At 40.9% G+C, this 25,665-nt stretch overlaps 3 protein-coding genes across 4 annotated transcripts in view; 1 reads left to right on the forward strand and 2 right to left on the reverse strand.

Moving 5' to 3' along the window:
* Positions 1–113: 113 nt before the first annotated feature.
* On the forward strand, positions 114–2,026 carry LOC133484894 (gastrotropin-like). Its single transcript, XM_061788073.1, has 4 exons — positions 114–316; positions 410–570; positions 701–790; positions 1,744–2,026. The coding sequence occupies exons 1-4, from the start codon at positions 250–252 to the stop codon at positions 1,801–1,803; spliced, it is 378 nt and encodes a 125-aa protein (XP_061644057.1). The 5' UTR covers positions 114–249; the 3' UTR covers positions 1,804–2,026.
* Positions 2,027–8,046: 6,020 nt separating this feature from the next.
* LOC133484774 (gastrotropin-like) lies at positions 8,047–8,792 on the reverse strand. Its single transcript, XM_061787827.1, has 4 exons — positions 8,635–8,792; positions 8,404–8,564; positions 8,242–8,331; positions 8,047–8,167 (listed from the first exon to the last, which is right to left on the reverse strand). Exons 1-4 carry the CDS (start codon positions 8,699–8,701, stop codon positions 8,108–8,110), a joined length of 378 nt encoding a protein of 125 aa, XP_061643811.1. The 5' UTR covers positions 8,702–8,792; the 3' UTR covers positions 8,047–8,107.
* A 967-nt stretch (positions 8,793–9,759) lies between these two features.
* ccnjl (cyclin J-like) overlaps positions 9,760–25,665 on the reverse strand; it is a 28,459-nt gene continuing 12,553 nt past the window's right edge. For both annotated transcript variants that reach the window (XM_061787510.1, XM_061787511.1), the window contains 3 exons: positions 13,523–13,822; positions 13,255–13,414; positions 9,760–12,366 (listed from right to left, as the gene is read on the reverse strand). In XM_061787510.1, coding sequence (XP_061643494.1) covers positions 11,847–12,366; positions 13,255–13,414; positions 13,523–13,822 — 980 coding nt within the window. In that variant the 3' untranslated portion in view covers positions 9,760–11,846. The remainder of the gene's footprint in view (positions 12,367–13,254; positions 13,415–13,522; positions 13,823–25,665) is intronic.

Genomic DNA, 25,665 nt, shown 5'->3' on the forward strand with positions numbered 1-25,665 from the left:
GAAAAAAATGCATTTGAACAGAGGCACAATTGTAGTGCTGAACATATTAGTAAAGAATGCAGCTTTCCTGGGGGAAACATCACTGAGGACATGTTTATTTGGCTCCTGTGACAGACATACTCAAGTATGCGTGAGGCCGGTTTGGTTGGCGGTGTTTCAACAAGAGCACAGCATATCTGTGGAAGGCCACTCCTGTTTTTATTTGTCTTTTGAACTCCGTCCATACGCCTTCTCTTTTCTTTCACCGTGATGTCTTTCACTGGGAAATATGAGTTGGAGAGTCAAGAAAACTACGACAAGTTCCTTGAAGCAATTGGTATTGGATTTCTTTTTCTATCAATCCACAAATATCTGCAATAGCACACCTAACTGTTGTCAAACATCTGTATTTGGATTTATTCTGCCAAAGGACGTCTTAGTGCCAAGACTGACAGCAAAGTGCAGACAGAAGTGCTTCAGGATGGAAATGGTTTCACTTGGACTCAAACCACTGCCAACTGGACTTGGTCTAATAAGTTCACCACTGGTCAGGAATGTGAGCTGGTGACAATGACAGGTTCCAAATTCAAGGTGAGTACAGTTCCTTTATGGGAAGTGGGGGAGGGGGGGGGGGGGTGATTCAATTATCTTCCCTTTGGAGTTTGCATTACAATCCAGTTGAAAATTCTTTGTGTAGAAACAGGCTGATTGGTTCTTTCAGGCCCCCGTCAGTATGGAAGGTGGGAAGATTTCAATACAATTTCCACAATACCTCTTCACAGCTGAGATGGTGAACGATAAGTTGGTCATGGTGAGTAGCATTTCTAATCATATGGATCAAAACAGTGATGCTAAAAGATTAGTCTTAAATTATGGGGAAATGACTAATATCTTGTGATCAAATAGCTGTGACTCTGGAGTGCTTGCCCCTCCATCAAATATAATATTAAACAATTAAGTACTTTTTTTTTTTTTGGGGCTACTTAATCACCCCCACACTGAGTTTATCTTCCAATGACTTAACTGATGATATCTATCGTTGAGTTATGACTATAGACAAAAGTAAATTCCAGATGAGAAATCACTACATGTCATTTCCACTTGTCGCAATTATGTTACAGATATCTTGAATGAAAATTACAACTATTCAAAATATCATTAGGACGAGTCAGAAAGACCTTGATAAATATAATTCATTTTCTCATCCACCCGAGTGCGATCTCCTTCAAAGCTTGGGTCCTCTACCAGGGGCCTGGGACCTTGAGGATTCTGCACAGGATCTTAGCTGTTCCCAGTATTGCACTCTTCTGAACAGAGATGTTAGATGCTGTTCCTGGTATCTGTTGGAGCAACTTACACACAACTTCATTTCTGATCTTATTTGTTCTACTTTCTTTGTATGTATGCATTACTTGTGTTGTTCCCAACATCTGGTGAAAATTTCATGTCAATAACACCTTTGGAAATAATATTTAATGAGGAAAATGGTGACTTGTTAAATACTTACTTCAGCCGCTGTAGTTTTAAGTTATTGAATACTCCACATTGATGGCTGTGAAAGAAAAAAGAATCACATTTTAGGTACAGAGCAGAATGTGCTGTTTGTAGGAAAGCTTATGTGGTCATTTAAATGCCAGTAATTAGCCATTATTAAGTGTGGTAAGTCCCCACTGAAGGCTGGGTACCAAATGCATGTTTCCCCCCCCCCCCGCCCAAATTTCATTTCAATGCTAATCATCTTCACTCAACACGCTCACGTTGTAGAGTTGCATCACTCCAGGAGAGAAGGGTGTGACTTTCACAAGAGTGAGCAGGAGGATCTGAGGCTGCAAGACCCAACGTGCTTGAAAAGAAGATAGAAGAGGCTGTACAGAGAAAATTATAAGTCGTCTGCTTTACCTACTGCGGCAAGACAAAAACTGTAACTATAAAAAATGTCTGTTGACTTGAGGTGTGGTTTTAACATTTCAGTGTAACTGACAAAAGCCCGTAATGCCTCACTTACCAGCATTTGTGTTGCATTCAATAAAAATATCACAAATTTGGACTCAGTTATTTTCCATGGAGGCACTGGTAAAAGCAATACCTTTTGTTTTATATGGGCAGATTATGCACGGAATTTTTTGTGTCAGTTTCCAAGAAGACAAAAACAAATATAGAGTGGAACCTCGAAATCCAAATATGGAACTTCTAAAGCAAACCATTTAGAGTGGAAACATTTTCCAGAAAAAAATAATAGCATCGCATCATTAAAAACATAAGTTGCATGAAAATGATCCGAGAAGCTAATGGCATATTTTTTATATTCACAAATATCATCAAAAGATGCTGAAACTGTATTTTAGTCACACTGAAACATTTACCATTTCAATGACTTTTTGCTTTGATTTTATAATTGGACAGAAACGTTAAGAATGTTCCCATACCCTGCATCTGTCAGGCATACACAAACGGTGAGTAGTTTTATTTTTAGTTCAGTTTAGATTGAGTTCCATGATATTGAAATTGACTTATTTTTATACTCGTATGACAGTTGATATTCAAATGTTAGATTAAATGATTTCCTGTACAGCAATAACAGTAATACTACTACTAAGAAGAAGAAGAAAAAAAGTGTGTTTTAGTGGGAGCAAATATAGTTGCATGTTGTGTCTAACTAGGTGAAATGTGCTTAAGGTTCTACCAAAAGGGTGACCAATTCAATTAGTGGGTTCAGGAGGACTCAGGAGGAGCATTTGGTTAAGACAATGGCGTGTTGTGTTTTAGCAGTTGAGAAATACTATAAAATATGAAATTTCTGCAGGCAGATCATACGATGCGTGACAAGAGGACAATAGGATGCAGGCATGTATCTGGTTAAAATGATTCATTTTTTAATCGTTAACACGAAACATTTTTTTATTTCGATATTACTAGTCTCTTGCCAACCATCTTGATAGTAATCCCATCTGGAATGGAATTAATCTGGAATAAAGAACAGACAATAAAGTCCAGTCTGCACAGAATAATTCATGAGTGTAAATGTGTGCACGCTCACCTCAAGTTTGTCGCCGGATATGTCGGCAGTGTAAACATATTTAGGGAACTGGATCTTCATTTTACGTCCGTAGAAGGGAAATTCATTTCTACGTTTGTAGTTGAAATGTTCCTTGCCGTCCAGATCTTCCAGTTCTGCCTCCTTGCCAGGCATGAATGTGTTGGTCAACACATCAGCACCCATAAACTTGGCAATCGTGTAGCAAGCGCCCTGATAGATGTCTGTCTCCATGTCTTCATTGTCCACCTCCACCTGTGACATTCCTGCATACACAAAAAAATGATGCAAATCAATCACTTTGTTTCTTTTTGGGTGAGCGTTCACATTTATTACCAAGAGCTTGCAGGAACTCCTTGTAGTTCTCCTGACTCTCCAGCACTTATTTGCCTTTCAAAGATATGATGAAGCCTAGCTGCTAACTACTGTACAGTCCACAAGCTTACTGCTACAATTTTATACTCCACCATCTTGTGCTCCGTTACCATCCATCCATTTTCTATACCGCTTTATCCTCACAAGGGTCGCGGGCGTGCTGGAGCCTATCCCAGCTATCTTCGGGCGAGAGGCGAGGTACACCCCGAATTGGTCGCCAGCCAATCGCAGGGCAGATATAAACAAACAACCATTCGCGCACACATTCACACCTAAGGGCAATTTATAGTCTTCAATCAACCTGTGTTCTGTTACCTTCAGGCAAAACATTGGGTTGGACCTAAGTGCTTTACACAAATATATGAAAATCATCCAAATCGTGTGCAGGCAGTTTTTCAGCTTCCAAAGCAAATTCTGTGTTTTCCAAAGTCCTTTGCATTCGGGTGATATCACTGTGTTCTCAACGCACTTGCATGTATTGTCCATGAATCTTAAGTTTATCACTTTCAACTTATCTCTCAGTGTTATAATGGCAAAATGTAATGAAATGTGTGTCTATAGTGGAACCCATCTATCCATTTTTCTATAGTGCTTGTCATCGTGAGGGTCACAGGTGAGCTGGACCCTACCCCAGCTGACACTGGACTGGTCAATCGCAGGGCACATACAGTATCAGGTTCTTCTCATTACTCTATTTTCAACTTCCTTGGTCCTCATTCCTTGCTTGTCTGTTTACATGCTAGCGCCTCCCACCAGAAATTCAGAAAACAAAAGCAAGATTATCTATTAAATTTGAAGTCATGCTATGTTTACCATCTAACTGCCACATGCCAATTTTCATTCACCCATTGAGGAGCTACCAGACTTCTGCATAGGATACATCAGAGGTCCCTCGATTTAAGCTAGTCCATGGAAACAACCGAGATCCGCAATCGTCGATGTGCGTCTAAGAAAATTGAGACACTCCTTAATATGGCGGCTTGAGAACAACTTCCAGGTCGCGTTCAATGTTTAGAAGAGCGAGGAGCTAGGAACATTGCAATTAAGAGACTTGAGTCATCGCAGTTGACTGACAGATGAGGTCCAGGGGTGCAGAAAAGGGGAGTAGAAGGAGGATTAAATATACTTGAAACCAGAGGTTTACATACACTATTTATAAAGAACCAAACGCTTTTTTTTCTTACTTGTCTGACATGATATCAGACTAAACATTTCCTGTTTTAGGTCAGTTTGGATTACCAAAATTATTTCTTATTGCTAAATGCCAGGATAATGAGAAAATTATTTTTTAAAGACAATTTTTCATTACTTTCTTCAAAGTCAGAATTATACATGTTAGTATTTGGTACCATTGCTTTTAAACTGTATGACTTGGGTCAAATGTTTTGGATATCCTTCGACGAGCTTCTCACAATAGTTGGCATGAATTTGGCCCATTCCTGCTTACAGAAGTGGTGTAACGGAGCCAAGTTTGTAGGCCACCTTGGTTGCACATGTATTTTCAGGTCTGCCCATAAATTGTTGACAGCCTTGAGATCAGGGCTTTGTCATGGCCACTACAAAACATTGACTTTGTTATCCTTAAATACTTTGTAACCAGTTTGGCAGTATGTATTGGGTCATTGTCCATTTGGAAGACCCATTTGTGCACATACTTGAACTTCCTGGCTGATGTCTTAAGACGTTGCTTCAGTATTTCCACATAATGTTCTTTCCTCACGATGCCATCTATTTTGTGAAGTGCACCAGGCCCTCCTGTAGAAAACGACCCCAAAACATGATGCTGCCACGCCTGTATTTCAAAGTTGGGATGATGTTCTCATGCTTGTAAGCTTCTCTTTTTACTCCAAACCTAACGATATTCATTATGGACAAACAGTTACATTTTAGTTTCTTCAGACCACAGCACGTCTCCAAAAATTAAAGTCGTTGTCCCTGTGTGCATTTGCAAATTGCAATCTGTCTTTTTAATGGTTTTTTTGGAGAAATGGCTTCTTCTCTGCAGAGTAGCCTTCTAGCCCATGCCGATACAGTATTCGTTTCACTGTGGATAATGACACAGGCTAACCAGCTTCACAAGGTCTTTTTCTTCTGTTCTTTGGCTGATATGCACATTTCAGACCAAAGCATGTGCATCTCTGGGACACAGAACCCATGTTTGAACAGATGAACGTGGGACCTTCAGGCATCTGGAAATTGCACCCAAGGATGAACCAGACTTGTGCAAGTTCACAATTCTCTTTGTGATATCTTGCTTAATTTCTTTAGCCTTTCCCATTGTTATATAAAGAAACAGTGGGTTTCAGTTGTGCCTAGTTTAAATACATACACAGGTGTGTCTCTAGTTAACTACAATGTTGTCAATAAACCAGAAGCTTCCAAAGAAATTATATTATTATCTGGGTTTACCCAAGGCATCTAAAACATAATCTATAATAATCTTACTTTATGTAAACCTATGACTTTGAAGCAAAAAAAAACAAAGCCTTCAAAAAATCCTCTCATTATTCCGGCATTTAGCAAATAGAAATAGAAAGATCTAAAACAAGTCAGATTTTATATCAGTCAGCGAGAAAAAAAAAAGCATCTTTTTACATAGTGTATCCAAACGTCTGGTTTCAAGTATATGTGTATTTAAACTAAAATAATTGGGAATGACCAAAAGAAAAGATAAACCATTTAATTTTAAGTACTAACTGCTGTGTTTACGACCCAACTGGTACACGCCCATAAGACTTCCTGAAAGAGTTGATGTTTCACAAATATATAAGTGATTGAGACCATTTCTTGTAGCTAAATTTGCCTTAATTTGTTATTTTATAAAGATGCAATGTATTAGTTTAGTTAAAGTGATATTGTTGGGCAATATCTGAAATTGCACATTCCTATTCGTGCTCTGATTTATTTATTTATGTATTTTAAATAAAGAAGTTAATCACTAGTAGTACTTGAGTCGATTTTTCACTGAGTAGGCCTTTTTAATTTACTTTTACTCAAGGGAATTATTTGGAGGACAACATGCAAACTCCACACAGCCTGGATTAGAACTCCCCACCTCAGAACTCCACCGTGCTGCGCCCACATCAAACAACAATAATTAACATATTAATACACTGACATAAGTGTCAATAAAAACTGACCAATATTCTTTTTGTAAAGGCAGAATGTTTTGATACAGCTCTTGTATTGGATATTATGAGACTGTGCACTGTGCAGTCACTTGCAATTCTATCAAAACAAAGGCGACATCAATCTTCAAAGTGAAGTGCATTACCAAGATAATACCACTGAGAGACGCTGTCGCTGTGCGGTGAGCGACCACAGAGGGTTCGTGTCTCGATTTCCAGTGACAGGGCACCATATTAGGTACATATGGCCAATCTGATGAGATCTAAACAAAATAAGTCATTCTAGAATTGGAGGACATTTTCTGTAGCCCCCATAAAATTTCAAATATTCCACGCCATCATACAGAAATATCCACTTGTGGAAATTATAGTTGTCCTGAAACTAAATATAACGATGGCTGTAGTAAAATGTCCATCCATCCATTTTCTGAGCCGCTTCTCCTCACTAGGGTCGCGGGCGTGCTGGAGCCTATCCCAGCTATCATCGGGCAGGAGGCGGGGTACACCCTGAACTGGTTGCCAGCCAATCGCAAGGCACATACAAACAAACAACATTCGCACTCACATTTACACCTACGGGCAATTTAGAGTCCCCAATTAATGCATGTTTTTTGGGATGTGGGAGGAAACGGGAGTGCCCGTTGAAAACCCACGCAGGCATGGGGAGAACATGCAAACTCCACACAGGCGGGACCGGGGATTGAACCCCTCTCCTCAGAACTGTGAGGCTGACGCTCTAACCAGTCGTCCACCGTGCCGCTGCAATTCAGCTACTATGTATGTTTTTGGGATGTGGGAGGAAACCGGCCTGACATTTAGCACGTGCGAATGAATTAAAAAAACAAAAACACCGTGCATGTACTTGAAAGCATTTGGCCTTTGTCACTGTTTTTAAATCAGATGCCATAGATTTTAATATCAGTTATTTTTTAGTCTTTATTTATATTTATTGTATGAATGTTGTTATGTCATTTACTGTATAATTTCTGGTGCCTGCATAATTTCTGATGGTTCTTGGCTTTTGAAAAAGATTTTATCTCTCGATAAGCTTTTGCCTGGTTAAATAACGGATAAATAAAATGTATAACATGGCCCGCCCTCGAGCTGCTGGACTGTGAATGGCCTTGCAAAGGAGTTTGCTGATTTCAACTACTGCCTGAATATTGATAAATGTGTGCGCAGCTGTGGTTATGGTTTATAAACAGTTGATTCCTAAATATTATTTAATATACCAAATTGCTCTTAAGAACCCCTTAAAAAATTCCTCTCCTCTCCACCTCTTGTCAAATTTACATAGATGGATCCAAATATATGACACATGTATTGTGTCATATATATACACGAGCGCAGACATCTTTGTGGCTCTGTGGTGACATCATGTTAAAACAAGACATTGTCGGCGTCCCCTTCGCCATTCGCTCGAACCGGGATGAAGTGTTTTGTCCAATGAGGTTGTATCGGGTTACACGCTTTATTATTTTTATACTCTATACAGACAGACAAACATACAGATTAATACAAACACAGAAACATGTTGAATGTGTGTTTATTAGGTTTAAATGCAGTTTGCAAGAGCTTTTTTTTTTTTTGACTAATCTAGTAGTTTCCTGCTAACCATTTTGTTGGTAACCCCATCCGGAAAGGAATTAATCTGGAATAAAGAACAGACAATACAGTCCACTCTGCACAGAATAATTCAATGAGTGTAAATGTGTGGATGCTCACTTCAATAAGTTTGTCTCCAGATACCTCGGCAGTGTAAACATATTTAGGGAACTGGATCTTGATTTTACCTCCCTCCAAATTGACAGTAGTCTAACAATCAAAGAGAACAAGTTAGGTGTAGAAGGGAAATTATTTTCTACGTTTGTAGTTGAAAAAATTTACCATGAATGTTGTGCCGTCCAGATCTTCCAGTTCTGCCTCCTTGCCAGGCATGAATGTGTTGGTCAACACATCACCACCCATAAATTTGGCAATCCTGTAGTAAGCGCCCTGATAGATGTCGGTCACCATGTCTTCATTGACCACCTCCACCTTTGACATTCCTGCATACACAAAAAAATGATGCGAATCAATCAATCACTTTGTTTCTTTTTGAGCGTTCACATTTCTTACCAAGAGCTTGCAGGAACTCGTTGTAGTTCTCATGACTCTCCAGCACATATTTGCCATTCAAAGACATGATGTAGCCTATCTGTTAACCACTGTACAGTCCACAAGCTTGCTGCTGCAATTTTATACTCCACCATCTTGTGCTCTGTTACCTTCAGGCAAAACATTGGGTTTGGTCATAACTGCTTTACACAAATACATGAAAATCTTCCAAGCACGGTTCCATTAATCGTTTGTCTACATGCAGTTAGTCTGCTTCATTAGGCAAATTAATCAGCTGGTTTCCTCACCCACTGATGCAACATTATTAAAATCTTGGGTACAAAAAACAACATTCTGTCTTATAAAGCAAGTTCTATACCACAAACATGAAAACAGCAATACCAACAGATTATACAGATAAATGCTTACTACTTATCATCAGCCGACCGATGTGTCAAGCACAAACATTTCTGCTTTCAAAATTAATAAACTATAACATTGAGGAGAAAGGTGTACCGGTTCTCTCCCCTGAAACATTAGTGCATTCGAGCTTTAGGGTGTAATATTCCCGCCTTGCTAACAATAGCAAGAGTGAAAATGTAAAAAATATATATATTATCCAATGAGTTTAAAGTAATGCAGCAGATTTAAACTCATTGGCCGCAAATGTAGGTACACCTGAAGAATCGAATAGGGGCCACCAATATGATGCCCACGGGGACCAGGTCGCCCCCAAACCCCAAGGACCACGAGTCGCCCACAGGTCTGTTCTAGTTCATTAGTCAGGGGACATTGTAATCTCCTTGGAATGTAGTAGAAATGATCATTTGAAAATAGAAACCAAGCTTTAGTGTTACATATTGTCAGTTTCCTACCTTGTTATAATATCAGCTATTAATTGTGAGAAAGCATTAACATGATCAGTCTTCACCTAGATTAAAATGATTAATAACATACAGTTCAAGATAAACTGAGAAAATGTGTTGTTTCAGAAGTGTGCATCAAACTGGTAGCTCTTCACACTAATCAGTACCCAAGAAGCTCTTAATTTCCAAAAGGTTGGTGACTTCTCTGTCAATGTGATCTAATAAAAGAGCTGTACCAGTGTTAAAAAAAAATGTAATAAAAATACAACCCCAACCTCAGTTAATGTTTATTTTTCCATGGCACATAATTAAAAAATACACCATCTTACAATTCAGTGTGACAAAGCAAAAGTATTAATTGGTGCATAAAATATATATATATATATATATATATATATATATATATATAAAACAGAGGTTTGTGGTGAGTCAGTGTAGTTCGGTGTGAGTCAAATCAGCACCAATCACAAGAGGAAAATAAAATGCAAAACAACACACTAATCTAAAGACAAATGCTTCCAGTAACATCCATCACTCAAAAGTGGTGGCTGCAATATGCAACAGTCAGTGGGTGCCCTCTAGAGGAAATGTAACAGTAAATCAAGTATCACAATTGTCAAAAATAACTTAGAAAACCGGTGGAGCGTTGGTGCTTACCACCAAGACAGTTAATGGCTGTGTTTAGTTCTGACAGAAAAAAAAACATATTGCACCTTTGTGAGAAGTTGATCAAGAGGTCATGTGGAATGAGCAAGTTGAAATTTACTTGTGATTCCCAAAAAGCTCAAACCCCCCCCCCCCCCCCCAAAAAAATAGATGAAATCAAAAGGTCATAAAAACTGTATATAAATGACTGAAAATAACCCTTTTATCAGTGAAGGAAACAACTAGTTGAAAGGTCAAGTATAGCCACAACAGTTAGATGAAAAATATAACACGGGTTAGAGGAGAGCAACCATTTAAGGTCTCTCCATGTCATCTCTGAGACTGGCACAGAGAATCTGGATGTGTTTAAATGAGCAGGAAGTGGAAAATTGGGAGCTTTAGAAACGAGGAACGCAATTACACAAGGACTAGATGCAGATGTTTGCGTAGCAAACTGTGAACGCTAGCTCCTTCCTCTAAGCAGATTCAACAGAGAGAATACGGTCAACTTTCTGGCCCTCCAATGATGCTGTAATGGCCATAATAAATGTATTACGTTATGATGGAATGATCCAGCAGCTGTTTATGATAAGCAATTGTGGTTTAAATGTTTTGAGGATTTTTTTAAAACACTCCCTCTTTTGTTTTTAGAAACACATGGTTGGTAGGTTCCCCAACCCTGACTTAAAGCATTATGGCACAGTATAGAGGCTAGTTTTAGCCTGTAACCTGGGGCCTGTATGAAAACAAGGGTGTTTTTCTAGGTCGGTATTAAAAAAAATAAATCTTAAAAACAGAAGTTATGAATGAAAGCTATGGCATGTTCCAATGTTATATTCAAGTAATGTCGTTGAAGTCCCTGATACTTAAGTGGTTCATGTAAACATTAATACAGACACAGAACCGACATTTCATTCAAAGGCAGCAGCAGCAGCTTTTTATATGTACAGTACACAACTACGGTGTCTGCTTCCCCATGCTGGTCCAGTAACATCAACTCTTTGACACCAATATTTAAACTTTGTTCACCCTGCATGTGGCTACAAGGGTTGACTTTGGAAGTGGAGGAGAGATTCTTGAGGGCGTGATAGGACTAAAGCGGGCCAGTGCAGGCTTTTTTTTAAGCTGTCGACCTCACCTGCTGTGCACGAAACTAGAAATTCTTCCACCCCTAGAGGACTAATGCAATGAGGAATTCCCAGAGGGGCCCCTTCAGGCTTGACACAGCCTTCACGTGTTTAATCAATGTTTGCGGACATTCGGAACATACACATTTCCTTAACATGGCACAGACCGAACACAGAAACAGCTCTCCAATGGTGGCTCCATATTCATGTTTTTCCACACAAAATTGTGGTTATTTTGGTAGACTTAGTCTTTTAAAAAATATATAATCAAAACAGCAAAATATCCTTTCACAGCTTTGTTGTTTTGTGCACTTTTACAAACCTTGGCACTGCTTTCATCTCATTCACAGTGATGACAAGCGTTCTTTAAAGAGTCTGCAGAGATTCTTCAGGTCAGAGTGATGACTTCCACTGGGTCTCTCTTGTCTTTGGACCTCTGCTTGCGTTTGAGATGTCTCTGCGAGAGGGGATGAAGGGCTGGACATACCGAAGGTGTTACCGTGTCGACGGAGAGAGAAGGGAGATCTGCAAAAGGGAGCACGGACGGCAGCACGGCAGCGTGTTCCTGATGCTGTTCTCTCCCCGTCGCCTGGCGTCACCTGTCGAAGCAGCCGGCTGCGAAAGTGTGATGGGCCCCCAGGTAGCCCCCGGTATAGGCCATGCTCAGGCAGTGGTGCGCTTCACCGGCGAGGGCCATCTGAACGGATATGGGGCCCTGAAGTGGCAGCGGACGAGACCCCGCCTGGAGGCTGGAGGTCAGACTTGAATAGGAAGAGAAGCCACCCCCACTAGTCAGGCAAGAAGTCCCACTTAGGAGCCCCATCCGGTGGCTCTGAAAAAAGTCCTGAGACACGTTCACCACAGGTCCCAGAGCCTGAGAGTCGGCAATCGTTTGCAACTGAGACAGGGAGGGAGAATGTTGGGAAAGGTTTGGGAAGCGGTCCGGCTGAAAGAGCAGCTGTGGTGTGGTGGAGGTGCAGGACGATGAGGGTGGTCTCTGAATGGCTGACACAGGAGAGAGGTGAGAGGTTTGGCCTTGAGACTGCAGAGAGGAAGCTCGGTGTGGAGGGGTGCATTTTGTTTTGTTGGCCTCTTTTACGTCGTTGTCATGAGCACTGTGGAAAAGAAAGGTACAATTGTGTCAATTTCTGGAGTTAAGAACCCCAAACCATTTCATTCCTAGAAGCTAAGCTAGTGCTTTAGCAACACATTTACCTCCAACAGGCTGTCTGCTTACATGTTGCACAGAGGAAGAAATAAACACCACTGGTCATGTAATGTCGAATGTATGTATAAGATACTAAGATGAATGAAGGTTATTTTAGTAAATAAAAACAAACGAAATAACCTAAATTGGAAAAAACATTTTCGTACACAAAATAAAAAACAATGTTTTTAAAAGACTAAAACAATGTTTTCAGTTTGCAAAATTAACTAAAACCAACTATAATTACAGCGAAAATGTCCTTTGTTTTCATCTGTCAAATAGTTACATGAGCTTTCTGCGTTAATTGTAAATGTATTTATTTCGAATACATAGATAAAGAACGAATACGGAGATTGCCCCCCCCACCCCCCACCTCGGTGCCTGTACGTTGGGGTTCACCCCAGCAGACGAGAGGGTAGCCTCCCTCCGCCTTTTGGTGGTGGTGGGTGGGTGGGGGGGTCCTGAATGTTGTTTGTGCCTATGTACCAAACAGCAGCTCAGAGTAACCTTTTTGGAGTCCTTAGAGAGCGCTCCCGCTGGGGACTCCCTCGTTCTGCTGGGGGACTTAAACGTTCACATGGGCATTGTCAGTAAGAACTGGAGGGCCATGATTGGAAAGAACCCCAACCCCTGATCAGAACCCGAGCGGTGTTCTGTTATTGGACTTGTGTGGTCGTCACGGAATGTCAATAACAAACACCATGTTCAAAATATTTGGACAATTGATAATAAAAAGTTAAATTAAATGGAAAAGATTGCAATCTGGCAGAGTTTACATGTAATTAGTGTGTCTTACAGCAGCATTAGTTCAATGCACTGGGTCAGGTGATCCCAGGTGTAGCCAGTCAGTAGATGCAGTGCAGTAGTCCAACTTGGGGAAATCTGGAGGCAGATGCGGGATGCTGCTACACATGCAGCAGCAACTTGGGATGGTCGGAAACTAAGGAAAGTGTGGTCTAAAAAAAATACAAAATAAAAAAAACAACAACGACCGAAAAGGTTTAGTCAGTTTTTTCACTTTTAAGGTGAGAAAGACCAGTCCAGAGCAGTCTGTTACCATTCACCTTGCAGCGAGACCTCCAGGAAGTAGTGAGTGTATTTGTCCATAAAAGCCTTGGTTTTAGAGAGGGAGGACAGGGGCCAGCCATTGTACAGATCTCCCTCTTGCACCGAGGCATTGAGGTAGTAGTCAATGAAGTGGGCCGGTGTGGGCATGCACAGATTCCAGCCAAAGGTCTCCAGCAGCAAAAGCTCCATTTTGATCAGATCCTTCTTGTTGAGAACCATGTTTAAATTACACATGAAGCCCAGTGAGTTCAGTTGCTCCAGTTTGGGTACTCTGTCCTCCTTCTCTTCAAATTTACCTGACAAGAAATGCATTGCTACATCACAATCACAGAAAATGTTCTGTTACAATTTCAATTTTATAAACATACATTTCGTGTACAGTGAATCCCCACATATTCACGGTTCGGCATTTGTGAATTTGTTGATTATTTTGTGGGAACCTATCCTTTTATTTGCTGGAAAAGCCACCTATTTGCAGTTTTTATGCTCAGGCCAAAGCCAAGTCTAATATAAATATGGTGCTTTGGCACCATCCGGTGGCATCTTTGTGGTAAGTCAATTATGTTGAACGGAAGGGAGGAACTATTTATTTCCATGATATGAATCAGTTACACGGTGTCAAGAATTAGAGCATATAAACATACCGGTAATTAAAAACATTCACTTAAAGTATTAGCTTGAAAGGACTTGGTTGAGAAACTAAAAAGTTAAATTGATGAAAAGAACTATGGACTGGGTGTGTTTATAGATCTGTAAAAAGCCTTCGATACGATAGACCATGTTATTTATCTACAGAAATTAGAGAGATATGGGATCAGGGGAATAGGGTTGAACTGGGTACCATCTGCCTCACAGTTTTGAGGGTTCAAATCCGGCATCGCCTGTATGCAATTTGCATGTTTGTTCTCCCCATGCTTGAGTAGGTTTTATCCAGGTACTCTTTTGTCCTACCCTGCAGTGGGAGCCGTGAAAACCAAACGCAGTAAGTGTCCTTAGTCCTACCCTGCAGTGGGAGCCGTGAAAAACAAATGCAACAAGTGTAACAGATGCCTGAGTTAGCAGCCTTGGCTTTTAGTTCAGTTGTCAGAGCACTAAACCTCCAACCGGTGAAACGGTGCCAGTTCAGGTTCAAGCCCAGGGGTGGCTGGATCGCCAATAAAGCCTGAGTGCACATCATAGGGATATCTTGAGCAAATATGCTCTTTTAATACGGTAAAAAGAAAACATGCTGCTATCAGACAACATGCTAAACTAAAACAGATGTTTGTCAAGTCAAGAATCTCACCTTTTTAAACAATAGGTGTAGTTTGGTCACTATTATGCTGTTAAGGAATAAACCAGGTTCAATAATACTGTATGCTGGTTGGATCAGATCCAGGTTAAATCACTTTCTCAGCACAACTGAACCACAGTTCTATTGGAAATTGATCAAAACGGTTGTTTCAAAAGGGTTGGAAATAGGTAAAATGAACTGAGTTTAAATATTGGAGATTTATTTAATTATTATGGGAGGAGCACGGAAGGTGTCATTTTCAAAATGAAATTATCCTTCTCTCAAGGGGCATCTACAGAATGGTACGTACAGGGAATGTCACAATGATTGGGTGACACTGACAGATAATTTAGGTTTATCAATGTTAAGTTAAATGAGCAATTAACAGCTACGATAAAAACTGTTGCAACAAGGTTATGTTCATTCCAAAAGAGCCAAAAGGTATCACAAATAAAGTGCTTGCTTAACCTTAGCGGATTAGTTTACCAGCACTGAACATCTGGCTAAAAAGCAAAGCCATTACACTAGGAAATGGAGGAACCATTACAATGCCGCTTACCGAGGACTATAGAAACCTAACTGTCTATGAATAAGTCAGCTTCAGCCCTCATATTACTGGCCTGCTCACTCACTGTATCCTTGTAGACATTACAGCAGTGCCATTATGGAGCGCACCCAGCCCAAACAGAGACACCCCCACCTCTTATTTCCATAGCAACTGGCCAAAGCCTCAGGGGTCTGTGTGACCAATGAAGAGGGAATATTCAGCCTTTAATAGTTTAACAGTCAAAAAGGCATGCTTTAAACTCAAACTTCCAAGAAAGAGCATGCAGAGACATGGTGGCAATAAGACACTGGTTCTATTGTGCACACAGGTACCATAGAGAAAAACTCAACACTTTAGAACCATTGGCTTTGTTAAAAAAATATGTCAAACCCTCTAAAACAAAAGGGCTTATCTCACTGGTGGAGATGAAGCCAAGACTGCAGAGACTGATTAGTCGCGGCAACTCCGGGATCCAGGACACCAAAATATTGCTTGCACTCTCACCAGGATGATGTCTCGGACAGGTCTACAGACAAGGCGACAGCTAATTCACCCGGAAGTCACTGATATAGGACTATATAAAGTACATATATTTTTTTGTGTATGTGTTTTAAAATACAGCAATGGAAAGTTAATAATTATTGATTGACTGCCTAGAGAGAGCAAGACAGGTTTCCACGTGTGATTTATTAATGCAGACACACAGGCCTAATAATAGCTAGGAATTCAGACGAAACCGTTTACACTTTTAAAGTACAGGCTGGGCAATTAATTGAATTTTAATCATGATTTCATTTCTGGCTTCATTATACATTATAATCGAAGAAAAACAAGTAATGTGCAGCAGGCGCGGTGCTTATTGCAGGGGCAGCTGTCGCTTGCTGTCCGTCACCCCTTTGAGAGTTTGGCAGTAAAAGAAAAATAATTTCAGTGACTGCACTGAAATTTCAGCCACCAAAAAATTTCAGCTGAAAATGGCCCAAATGCGTATTTTCAGTTTCGGACCCAGACTTTTGTCACCAAAATAGAACTGCCGTAACAGGATGCTGTTATGGCGCAAGCGATAACCGCAGCCAGTGTGCGCTCGTATGCACCAGTGGTCCCCAACCACCGGGGCAGTCTGCGGGCAATGTGATACAAAAGACATTTGGCTGCAGATGTGTCCGCTATTACGAGGTTGATGCAATAAATACATTAAAATAACAAATATTGAAGCCGTAATGTGGTAACGATTACGATTAGAGTAATGATTGTAGTGCAATTGAAAAGTATCCAGAATTATATTTATCCCATTACATAATATAAAGGCGGCACGGTGTGCAACTGGTTAGAGTGTCTGCCTCACAGTTCTGAGGACCAGGGTTCAATCCCCGGCCCCGCCAGTATGGAGTTTGCATGTTCTCCCCGTGCCTGCGTGTGTTTTCCCCGGGCACTCCGGTTTCCTCCCACATCCCAAAAACATGCGTGGTAGGTTAATTGACGACTCTAAATTGCCCATCGGTGTGAATGTGAGTGTGAATGGTTGTTTGTTTGTATGTGCCCTGCGATTGGCTGGAAACCAGTTCAGGGTGTAATTTTGGTGACGACTGATTGAAGTTTTGTGACATTAAGCAACGTTGAGATTTTTCTCTATATAAACATATGGAAAGGAAAACACTTCCATGCAATCCAAATACTGTCCACAAAATCCAAAATATTGGGGCGATCATTCTGGGTTGAAGTGGGCATAAGTAGCGATGTCCACATAAATTTTGGTGACGATTTTTGTGACATTATGCTAAGGTTTTTCTCTATAGTGAGCATATAGAGTCTCCACCAAAAGCTCTCAATTGAAAACAAACATGTTTGATGTCACCCCGACTCCCTGGCAAACCGGCTAGTCTCCATGAGACGTCACGGAGACTTGAGTTACCATCAAGTTGACAACTAGTCTCTAGGCCACTGAGATAGGGATCTGATGGAGCGCTGCTCCTTCCTCCCCAGTGTGAATTTTAGCATTGACCTACTGTTGAGTGGGGGTAGGGTAGGGTAGGGGGGTGTGAGTGAGAGAGCCTGAGCAGTCTGAGTGAGGGCGAACCGCAGCTCAACTGGCCAGGGGGCTAATTAGTGGAGAGGCAGTAATGGCGTCTCTCCACCAAAACAGGAAGCACTGTGAAACACTCGGCAGCGCTTGTTCTACTTGTTACATTCTGTCACCCACATATCCTCTGCTTGCAGGGAGCTGTTTGCTGCCGGTCTGCTATGTCCACACAGACGACGCCATAAAAAGTCATCAATACCCGCAATCTCCACATGGCCATGGTCTCTTTGATCTGAAGAGAAAATAGGAAGTTTCCCTTGCGTTTTGTATTTTGAGCTCCGATGGTGTGTAATAAAATATGAGATGTCAGCTTTTAAAAAGAAAAAAATAAAGCAACTTGACACAGGCCTAAATGCACTAATATTGCACAGAACAGCTTTTGTGCACACTTCATTTATATGGATTTTTTTTTTTGTATTTATGTACAGTACTGTGAAAAAGTATTTTCCCCCTTCTCAAATTATTTTTGGGCATAGTTTCCCCACTTTGTTTTAGAGCATCAAAAAAAATTAAATATCAGACCATGATAACCCAAGTAAACATAAAATGCAGTTTTTTATTGGTGACTTTTTTTTTTTTAACTGGTAAGGGGGAAAAAACAACTTAAAAAATACCTGGCCATCTGTGAAAAACAGATTGCCCCCTAAACCTAATAACTGGTTGGGCCACCCTCAGCAGCAACAACTTAAAACAAGCATTTTCTATTACACGCAATGAGTCTTTCACATCTCTGTGGAGATATTTTGGCCCACTCTTCCTTGCAGAATTGTTTTAATTCAGCAACAATTTTAGGGGGAGCAGTGCCGACTGGTTAGCACATCTGCCTCACAGTTCTGACGTCCTGGCTTCAAATCCGGCCTCCCCGTGCCTGCATGTTTTTTTTTCTCCAGATAGTCCTATTTCTTCCCACATTCCAAAAACATGCATTGTAGGTTAATTGAAGACTCCAAAATGTCCATAGGTGTGAATGTGAGCGCGATTGGTTCTTTGTTTATGTACCCTGCGATTGGCTGGCAATCAGTTCAGGGTGTACCCCGCCTCTCGCCCAGAGTCAGCTGGGATAGGCACCAGCACACCCTCGACCCTAGTAAGGATAAGCGGTTAGGCTTGTATAAACGTCCTTCCTGTATTGGTAATGAAAAAATATTTTGGTGTGGTAAGCCCTCAGTCAGTAAGGGTTCATCATCCAAATACCAAACATACAAATGTACACCCTTCTCACTCTGACATCCATCCATCCATTGTCTTCACCATTTATCCTCACTAGGGTCACGGGCTGCTGGAGCCTATCCCAGTTATCTTCGGGCGGGGGGTGGGGTACACCCTGAACCGCTCACCAGCCAATCGCAGGGCACATAGAAACTAACAACCATTCACATTCACACCAACGAGCAATTTAGAGTCTTCAATCAACCTACCATGCATGTTTTTGGGATGTGGGAGGAAACCGGAGTCCTCGGAGAAAATCCACCCAGGCATGGGGAGAACAATGCAAACTCCACACAGGCAGGGCCGGGATTAGAACCCCCGTCCCAAGAACTGTGAGGCAGATAGCTAACCAGTCGATCACCGTGCCGGCCTCTGACATCCAATATTAAGGAAATTATATTAAATATTATATTGAGATGCTGGAAAACGTGCAGTATCTTGACTGTCTCTTGCTGCTCAGTCCATCAACTAAATAGTTCATCTGCTAAAATACAGAACAGTAAGTCAAGCCAGCAATAGAATATTTAAGTTTACATTCAACTGTTTTGCTTTTAAAAGGGTACAGTGGTACATTCTTAAACTGTATAAAGCTGTACATACACATACTCTAAGGCAGATGGCATATAAAGACACAGGCCAGCTTTGTTTTGCTTTGGTAGAGCTGGTGCATTCCTAGCCAGTTAGTTCAGCCTACCCTGAATGCAGGGAGCAAGATGATCCTATCTGAAGTCAGCAGCTAAGGGAAGCAATACAATTTCCAAATGTTCACCCACTTTAAGGACAGGACACCTCTCCTTTCTTATCCTCAAAACATCCACAAGTGATGGCAAAGATGAAAACAGGCTGGGTAAACAGGGTGGAGTTAAAGCTCAGGTGTTAGGAAGAAGCAAGAGAAGGATGCAGAGCCTCTTCCCAGGAGTGCAGTTTGGGGTAGGGGTGGGTGCAGGGAGGGTTTAGAAACCTGAGCGCTTTCCTGCTGCTCTACAGGAGATGGCAGGTAATTGCACTCTGAAGAAAATACAGTGCTCAACATACAGTAAATGAGCACACACTTTTCACCCTTTGAAATGGGAGTTTATTAAAAAAAAATAGTTCAAGAACAATTGTTTAAATTCTGATCATGATTAGACTCATCGCTTTTAGGTGCTCTCTCGGCGCCCACCGCTGGCTAGTTGACAGATTTTATATGGCTCCCCTTTATGTGTCAGTCAACTCGGCCCGAAACGCGACGCTAGGTAATAAACAAGTGCTCTCCTTTTTTGGTTCATATATGAACAAACAGTGCATAGTACAGTCGGGCTTAGGTTTCAGCTAAATAGACAACAAGCGTTTTTCCATCCGTCTGTCTGATATTTTGATTATGACTTAATATTTTTACTAAGACTGTCACCTAAATCTGAAAGTCCACTTGGGAAGTTTGCAAGTTAGCAGCAACGGATGAAAATCAGGAAAATAAGTACTTTAATTTGTTTTTTTGCTTTTTTTTTTTAAACAATAATGAACAGAGGGCTATTTAAGTTAAAAATATAAAAATATTTTTAAAAATGCCATACTACACCATGCGTCTCAATGATTTTACATACTACTCGAACCTTAGAAGCAGTATTATGCACTGCACTTATTGAACTTCAAATTTTGTGGACTGTTATACAATACCTGTATTTGATTTTTGGATGGTTATTCATCTGTTAAGTGAATTTTTTATTTTATTTTATTTATTTATTTTTAATAAATGGGATTTTTTTTTATCTCACACACTCGACAAATACCCTATATGAAAAAAAGCCTTTCGGCTTGTCCCCTGAGGGGTCATCCTTTTCAATGTAAGCCTATCTCCTGCATCCTCCTCTCTAACACCAGCTGCCCTCATGTCTTTCCTCACTATATCAACCTTCTATTTGGTCTTCCTCTAGGTCTCTTGCGTGGCAGCTCCATCCTCATCATCCTCACTCTCTCCCCTCTGGATGTGTCCAAACCATCGAACATCAACTTTATTCCTCCAAAGTCCTCCATAGTTCCCACAGATCTCCATAGTTCCCACAGATCTGCACATTACGCTTGTTCTTAAAAATGGGCACCAGCACATATTTCCTCTATTCCTCAGGCATTTTCTCACCCGCTAGAATTCTGTTGAACAAGCTGGTCAAAAATTCCACAGCCACCTCTCCTAGATGCTTCCATCCCTCCACAGGTATGTCATCAGGACCAATTGCTTTTGCATTTTTTATTCTCTTTAGTGCGTTTCTAACTTTCCCCTTATTAATCATTGCCACAGCCTCGTCCACCACACTTGCCTCTTCTACTCTTCCTTCTCTCTCATTTTCCTCATTCATCAACTCCTCAAAGTAGTCTTTCCATCTATCCAGCACACTACTGGCACCAGTCAACACATTTCCATAATCTCTAATCACCCCAACCTGCTGCACATCCTTCCCATCTCTATCCCTCTGTCTGGCAAACCATGTATAAATCTGTACTCTCCTGTCTGCCCGGATACCCTTCCTGCTGCAACCCACTGCATTTATCCGGGCTTGGGACCGGCCTACAGTTTGCACTGGCTTGTGCCCCCCACAGGGCTGCATTAAAATACAAACTAATACCGAAACCAATAAAAACTAAAAGCATTTTTTTTAAAAATAACATTCCCTGCCGATGCCGTCTAAAGACGTCATTCAGAATCCATCTATTCCCTGCCAATGCCGTTTAAAAACGTCAATGGCAGGTCTTGTGCAGTTTGTGTGTGATCGTCAAGCCTCTGGAGAAATGCAATGAGGAATGGCACCCTGTAGAGGACAACAATGCCTTGAGGTGAACATCCCTCCCTCAGATTGAAGAAGAGGAAGGAGGAGGAGGCAGGGTGCAAGAGACAATGAGAGAAGGCAAACATAATGGCAGAAAAGAGAAAACAAAATGAAAAAAAAAAAATCTAGAAAAAGCTTACGGTACTAGAAATCTATTGCACCAAGGCAAGAAAAATATTCCTGCGACCAACAGGAATGACGCCTTAGATTATGCGGGGGAATAAAGAATGATGCTCCGAGCCAGAATGACGCTCCGAGCCAATCGCTTTGTTGCAAAGCTATCGCTCAAAATGCCGGCCCATACATATGGCGAGATTCTCTTCGCCACTTGCTGGTTGACCGTCTGCCAATCAGGATTTGAGTAAATGGGATCTGGAATCATGATGAGTGAACTCCGTCTGGATAGCCAGCCGAAGTCCGACAGAAGAACTTGTTTGTAGCTCGTATTAGCTACATTTAGTGGGCAAACACGCTCCTTCAATCCTTACATACATAAAAACAACTTAGTCCCACTAGTTCACATTCCAATGTAACATCTGTTTCCAGTACTGATTTGAAGTTTCCATTTCATCCATCTTGCAGGAATTCAACACCCGCGAGTCGAACATCTTTGAAAATTGCGATGAAGTAATGTTCTTTTTTACCCTTGCAACACACGTCATCAATAAAAAGTTTTCTCAAGGAATCGTATGTATTTTTTAAAACTTACATGTTATGCATCCAGCAGACGTTCAACTCCCTTTCCAGTACGCAGTGCAACCAAAAAGGTAATTGAAAGCTTTTTTTTCCTCCACGTCAGCAATTTCAACAATGTATTTTTATAGTAATAGTTATATTTCTAAACGGTTGTGCTTCAAGCAGAAGTAGAGACTGGTTTCAAGGAGATTGACAACCGCACAAGATCCCATTCACTGCCACCGAAGAATAAAATCCATGTGGATAAAACTTTGCTAGATTTTATGCACAAGGTAATAAAAACCTGGGACTATTGAGCAAACGGTAGAGGAGGAGGAGGAAAAAAGTGCAAGTGTGGGAGCCCCATTTGTTCATGCATTTTTGTCTAATATAAATTCTGTACATAGTTATAAATAAATTATTTTTCTGTCAAAAGTACTTTCTCAGTGTTGTTTTATGTTCAGATGTTTGAGATTTTCACAAAAGAAAAAAAATATTGGTGTCAGTCATTGTTCTGCTTGATGCGCCTGCTTTCACAAAAAGGCTGTTTTCTCAGTTTTTGTCCTCCAAAAAAAGATTTGGCTGAAAGTAGCCTATATTTGACTGCTGATTACTAAATAACGGTATAAGCTAGAGATAAAGTTTTTTTCTGATGAAAGAAGAGAGGCTGATATTTCTTTTTGCTTTGGTGTTTACATCATTATAGTAAACAAAATTCTGTGAGGCTTGAAAAATCAGTGAAATTGCTCGAAAATGCCTGGCAGTCTAGTGGTTCCCTACTCGGGAAACGGCTGGCAGTGAATTGAGTTAAAACAAACAAACATGCTCTCAAAACTGATTAAAATTAACTGAATTTGAGGAACAAGCTTTTCAAACAAATCTGTTAACGTGTAGTATGTACTCATTGATGAGCACTGTATTTTAACAGTGCTGAAGGCCTACATACAAAGGAGTTGATAATAGTAATGAGATTAATTGGAAAAGAAAATTGATTTAGTGTCGAAAGATGACAAATTAATCTCTTATTCATGTGCTACATGAAGGATGGCTTCATGAGAACTATGAATTTAAATACAAATGCGTTTTTTGAGAAATATTCATTCTGCGCTTCATTCTGCTTTCCTTTGTGTTGACGTCCATAGAGGAATTTCCTTTGCCCTCTTTAGTCCCTTTATTTGCTGCCTCATCTTTCATCAGGAGTGTGAAATTGCTCACAGCTCCATCATAGAATCTCCTTGTTGCCACCCCTGGCTGTGGCGGCTCTCACAATGCAGGTCCAAGTCGACCCTTGACCTTTATTGCTAATGGCCAGTGAAGTGGCCAGGAAAAAGCTAAGAAACTCTGTGTGTGTGTTGCTGGTGGATCTGGATCTGCCACAATGCATATAAATGTTGCTCTGATTTAGTAAGGCCGTTACACACCACAAAACGTTCTTTTTATTCTTAAATCGCACTCTGCAAGATTAAAATAGTGCAATCAAATAGCCCGGTTTCACCATCTATGTCAGAACTATTGTCAAACAGGATGCAGAACTTCGGAGGTAGGTTCCTTTTGATACACATTTTGGGAGACCCTGCTGGGTGGTTCAGTTCCAACATATCCTACTTCGCAGCCCCCCTGTTTAACATCAGCCGCTGACCTGCCTTTGATGTAGCGCTACGCTCATTTCCCAACCCCCCAGGGATGGTGGCCTGCTTTTACTGGGTTCCTTGTCCCAGGACTGGCTAGCGCTGCCTGTCCAAGACAAGGTGAGAGAAACGAGTGAAAACAGACCTAGTAGTGAAAGGTAAAAGGACAACACAAGAAACAAGTCAGTCCAGTTATGTGTCTGAGGAATTTTACTTGTATGTGGCTCTTGATTGTGTGATCAAGGTAAAAATATATATAGGTTCATCAAAAGGTTGCCCTAACAACCAACATGTCATTTAGCAATGTTAGCTTAAGTCTCTGCTATAGAAGCACACAACCTCCCTGCTCGCAGTCTGCATTCCCCTCCCCCTCTCTGCGAAGGGTCTGGCTGCATGTCCTGCTTGCATTGACAGGCTTTTGTTTGAGGCCTGACTCGGAGAGCATATGGCAGGTGCCCCTCAGCCCCTCCCCACCCGGGGCTCAGACGCCTGTGGAGGTGCAATGTGTATAGACAATATCCCAGAGTTTCACAGGATGTTCTTTTTTTGTTTGCTATTCCGTAATCAGGTTCGGTGAGAAAAACAATACAAACAACAACAAAAATGCAGCAATCAAGAATCTAATGAGCTGTAATACTAAAGCTGCATTAACACATTTGGCTTTGTGACGACAGTATTGCTCAGTGTTATTGACACTGCCAGAGAAGTATTAATTGTATTGTTTATAATTGTGGCTGTTTTTAATATTTTGGTGCTTGTAACTGACAATTTCGCCTCTGGGGATCAATAAAGGATTGTCTTACCTTTCAACTACTTGATACTACTACAACTACTTTCAAGCGGCGGTATTTTTGAAAGAGCTCTCACAACGATGTGGAGCAGATCGACGCCACTGCAAACTAAAACCACAATAATAAGATGCAACATCTCTCTCAGAGTCATTAATAATGGGTGTAGATGGTCTTTGTATTTCATCTCTTTCCGCAACAGACACAGATTCATGAAATCTGTATGTATGATCATTCTAGGAGATCACAGCCTTTAAGATAAGAAGTAACATGACATTCCTCAAGGATGTTGGAGGAAAACTGCAAGGTCCCTAAAGAAATGCATCAAACAGTCAATAACACTTATTCCCAGAGGGGTTGAAAATCAGCCTATAATCTTACTACAGCAAAAGAAGCTCATCCATTAACAAACGTCCAGCCAGAAAGAAACAATGTAGTAACAGGATTCAACTGTGACTACTGGGGGGCACAAAGGAGGGAGCGATTAATTAACCAGAACATTAAGACAGAATGAATGTGGTTGTCAAAGGCAGTTGGGCCGAGGGAGGCAGTTCAATAACTCGGCCAGATTCCAAGGCAAACTCAGGACAGATAAAAAGTGAAGATAACTCTGAATCAAATACCCTTTCAAGCCTTCATCAATCATTGCGCAGACTACCTGGAGAAGGCAGTGGCGCACAGAGGAGAGCAGCTCCATGACCCTAACACACAATCAAAAGACTCCTTTTGAAAAAAGATTCATCCATTAGAGAATGCATTAATAAGCTCTGTCCAGGTTGGTTTGACATCAATATCAATCTCAAAGCATTTCTTATAAATGCAAACTCTCTCTCATCTTATTCTCATCCAGCCTACCAAAAAGGCAACTGTGATTGCAACGCCTGGCCTGAACATCATTACTTGCTCGCACACAAACATACCCTCCCAAGCGAGTGGGCTCCTTTCCAGACTCCCACTTTCAACACCATCATTAGTCTAATTACCCATCATGCCAGAGGTGGCATAAATGTACCACAAAAACAAAACAAAAAAATGCAGGCAGTTCATCACACAACGTAGATTTCCATGATGTTTGTACTAATAGTAGCAACATGACATGTAGCCACAATCTTTATAGAATTTAAATTTTAAATAAATA

Source organism: Phyllopteryx taeniolatus, chromosome 10 (genome assembly GCF_024500385.1).
Source record: "Phyllopteryx taeniolatus isolate TA_2022b chromosome 10, UOR_Ptae_1.2, whole genome shotgun sequence".
Classification (NCBI taxonomy): domain Eukaryota; kingdom Metazoa; phylum Chordata; class Actinopteri; order Syngnathiformes; family Syngnathidae; genus Phyllopteryx; species Phyllopteryx taeniolatus.

Coding starts and splice junctions, on each gene's coding strand:
- LOC133484894 (XM_061788073.1), top strand. CDS start 250: ATGTCTTTCACTGGGAAATATGAGTTGGAGAGTCAAGAAAACTACGAC. Junction 317..409: donor CAAGTTCCTTGAAGCAATTG/GTATTGGATTTC, acceptor ATTCTGCCAAAG/GACGTCTTAGTGCCAAGACT. Junction 571..700: donor TGACAGGTTCCAAATTCAAG/GTGAGTACAGTT, acceptor TGGTTCTTTCAG/GCCCCCGTCAGTATGGAAGG.
- LOC133484774 (XM_061787827.1), bottom strand. CDS start 8,701: ATGTCTTTGAATGGCAAATATGTGCTGGAGAGTCATGAGAACTACAAC. Junction 8,332..8,403: donor TGGACGGCACAACATTCATG/GTAAATTTTTTC, acceptor TTTGATTGTTAG/ACTACTGTCAATTTGGAGGG. Junction 8,168..8,241: donor CTGGAGACAAACTTATTGAA/GTGAGCATCCAC, acceptor TCTTTATTCCAG/ATTAATTCCTTTCCGGATGG.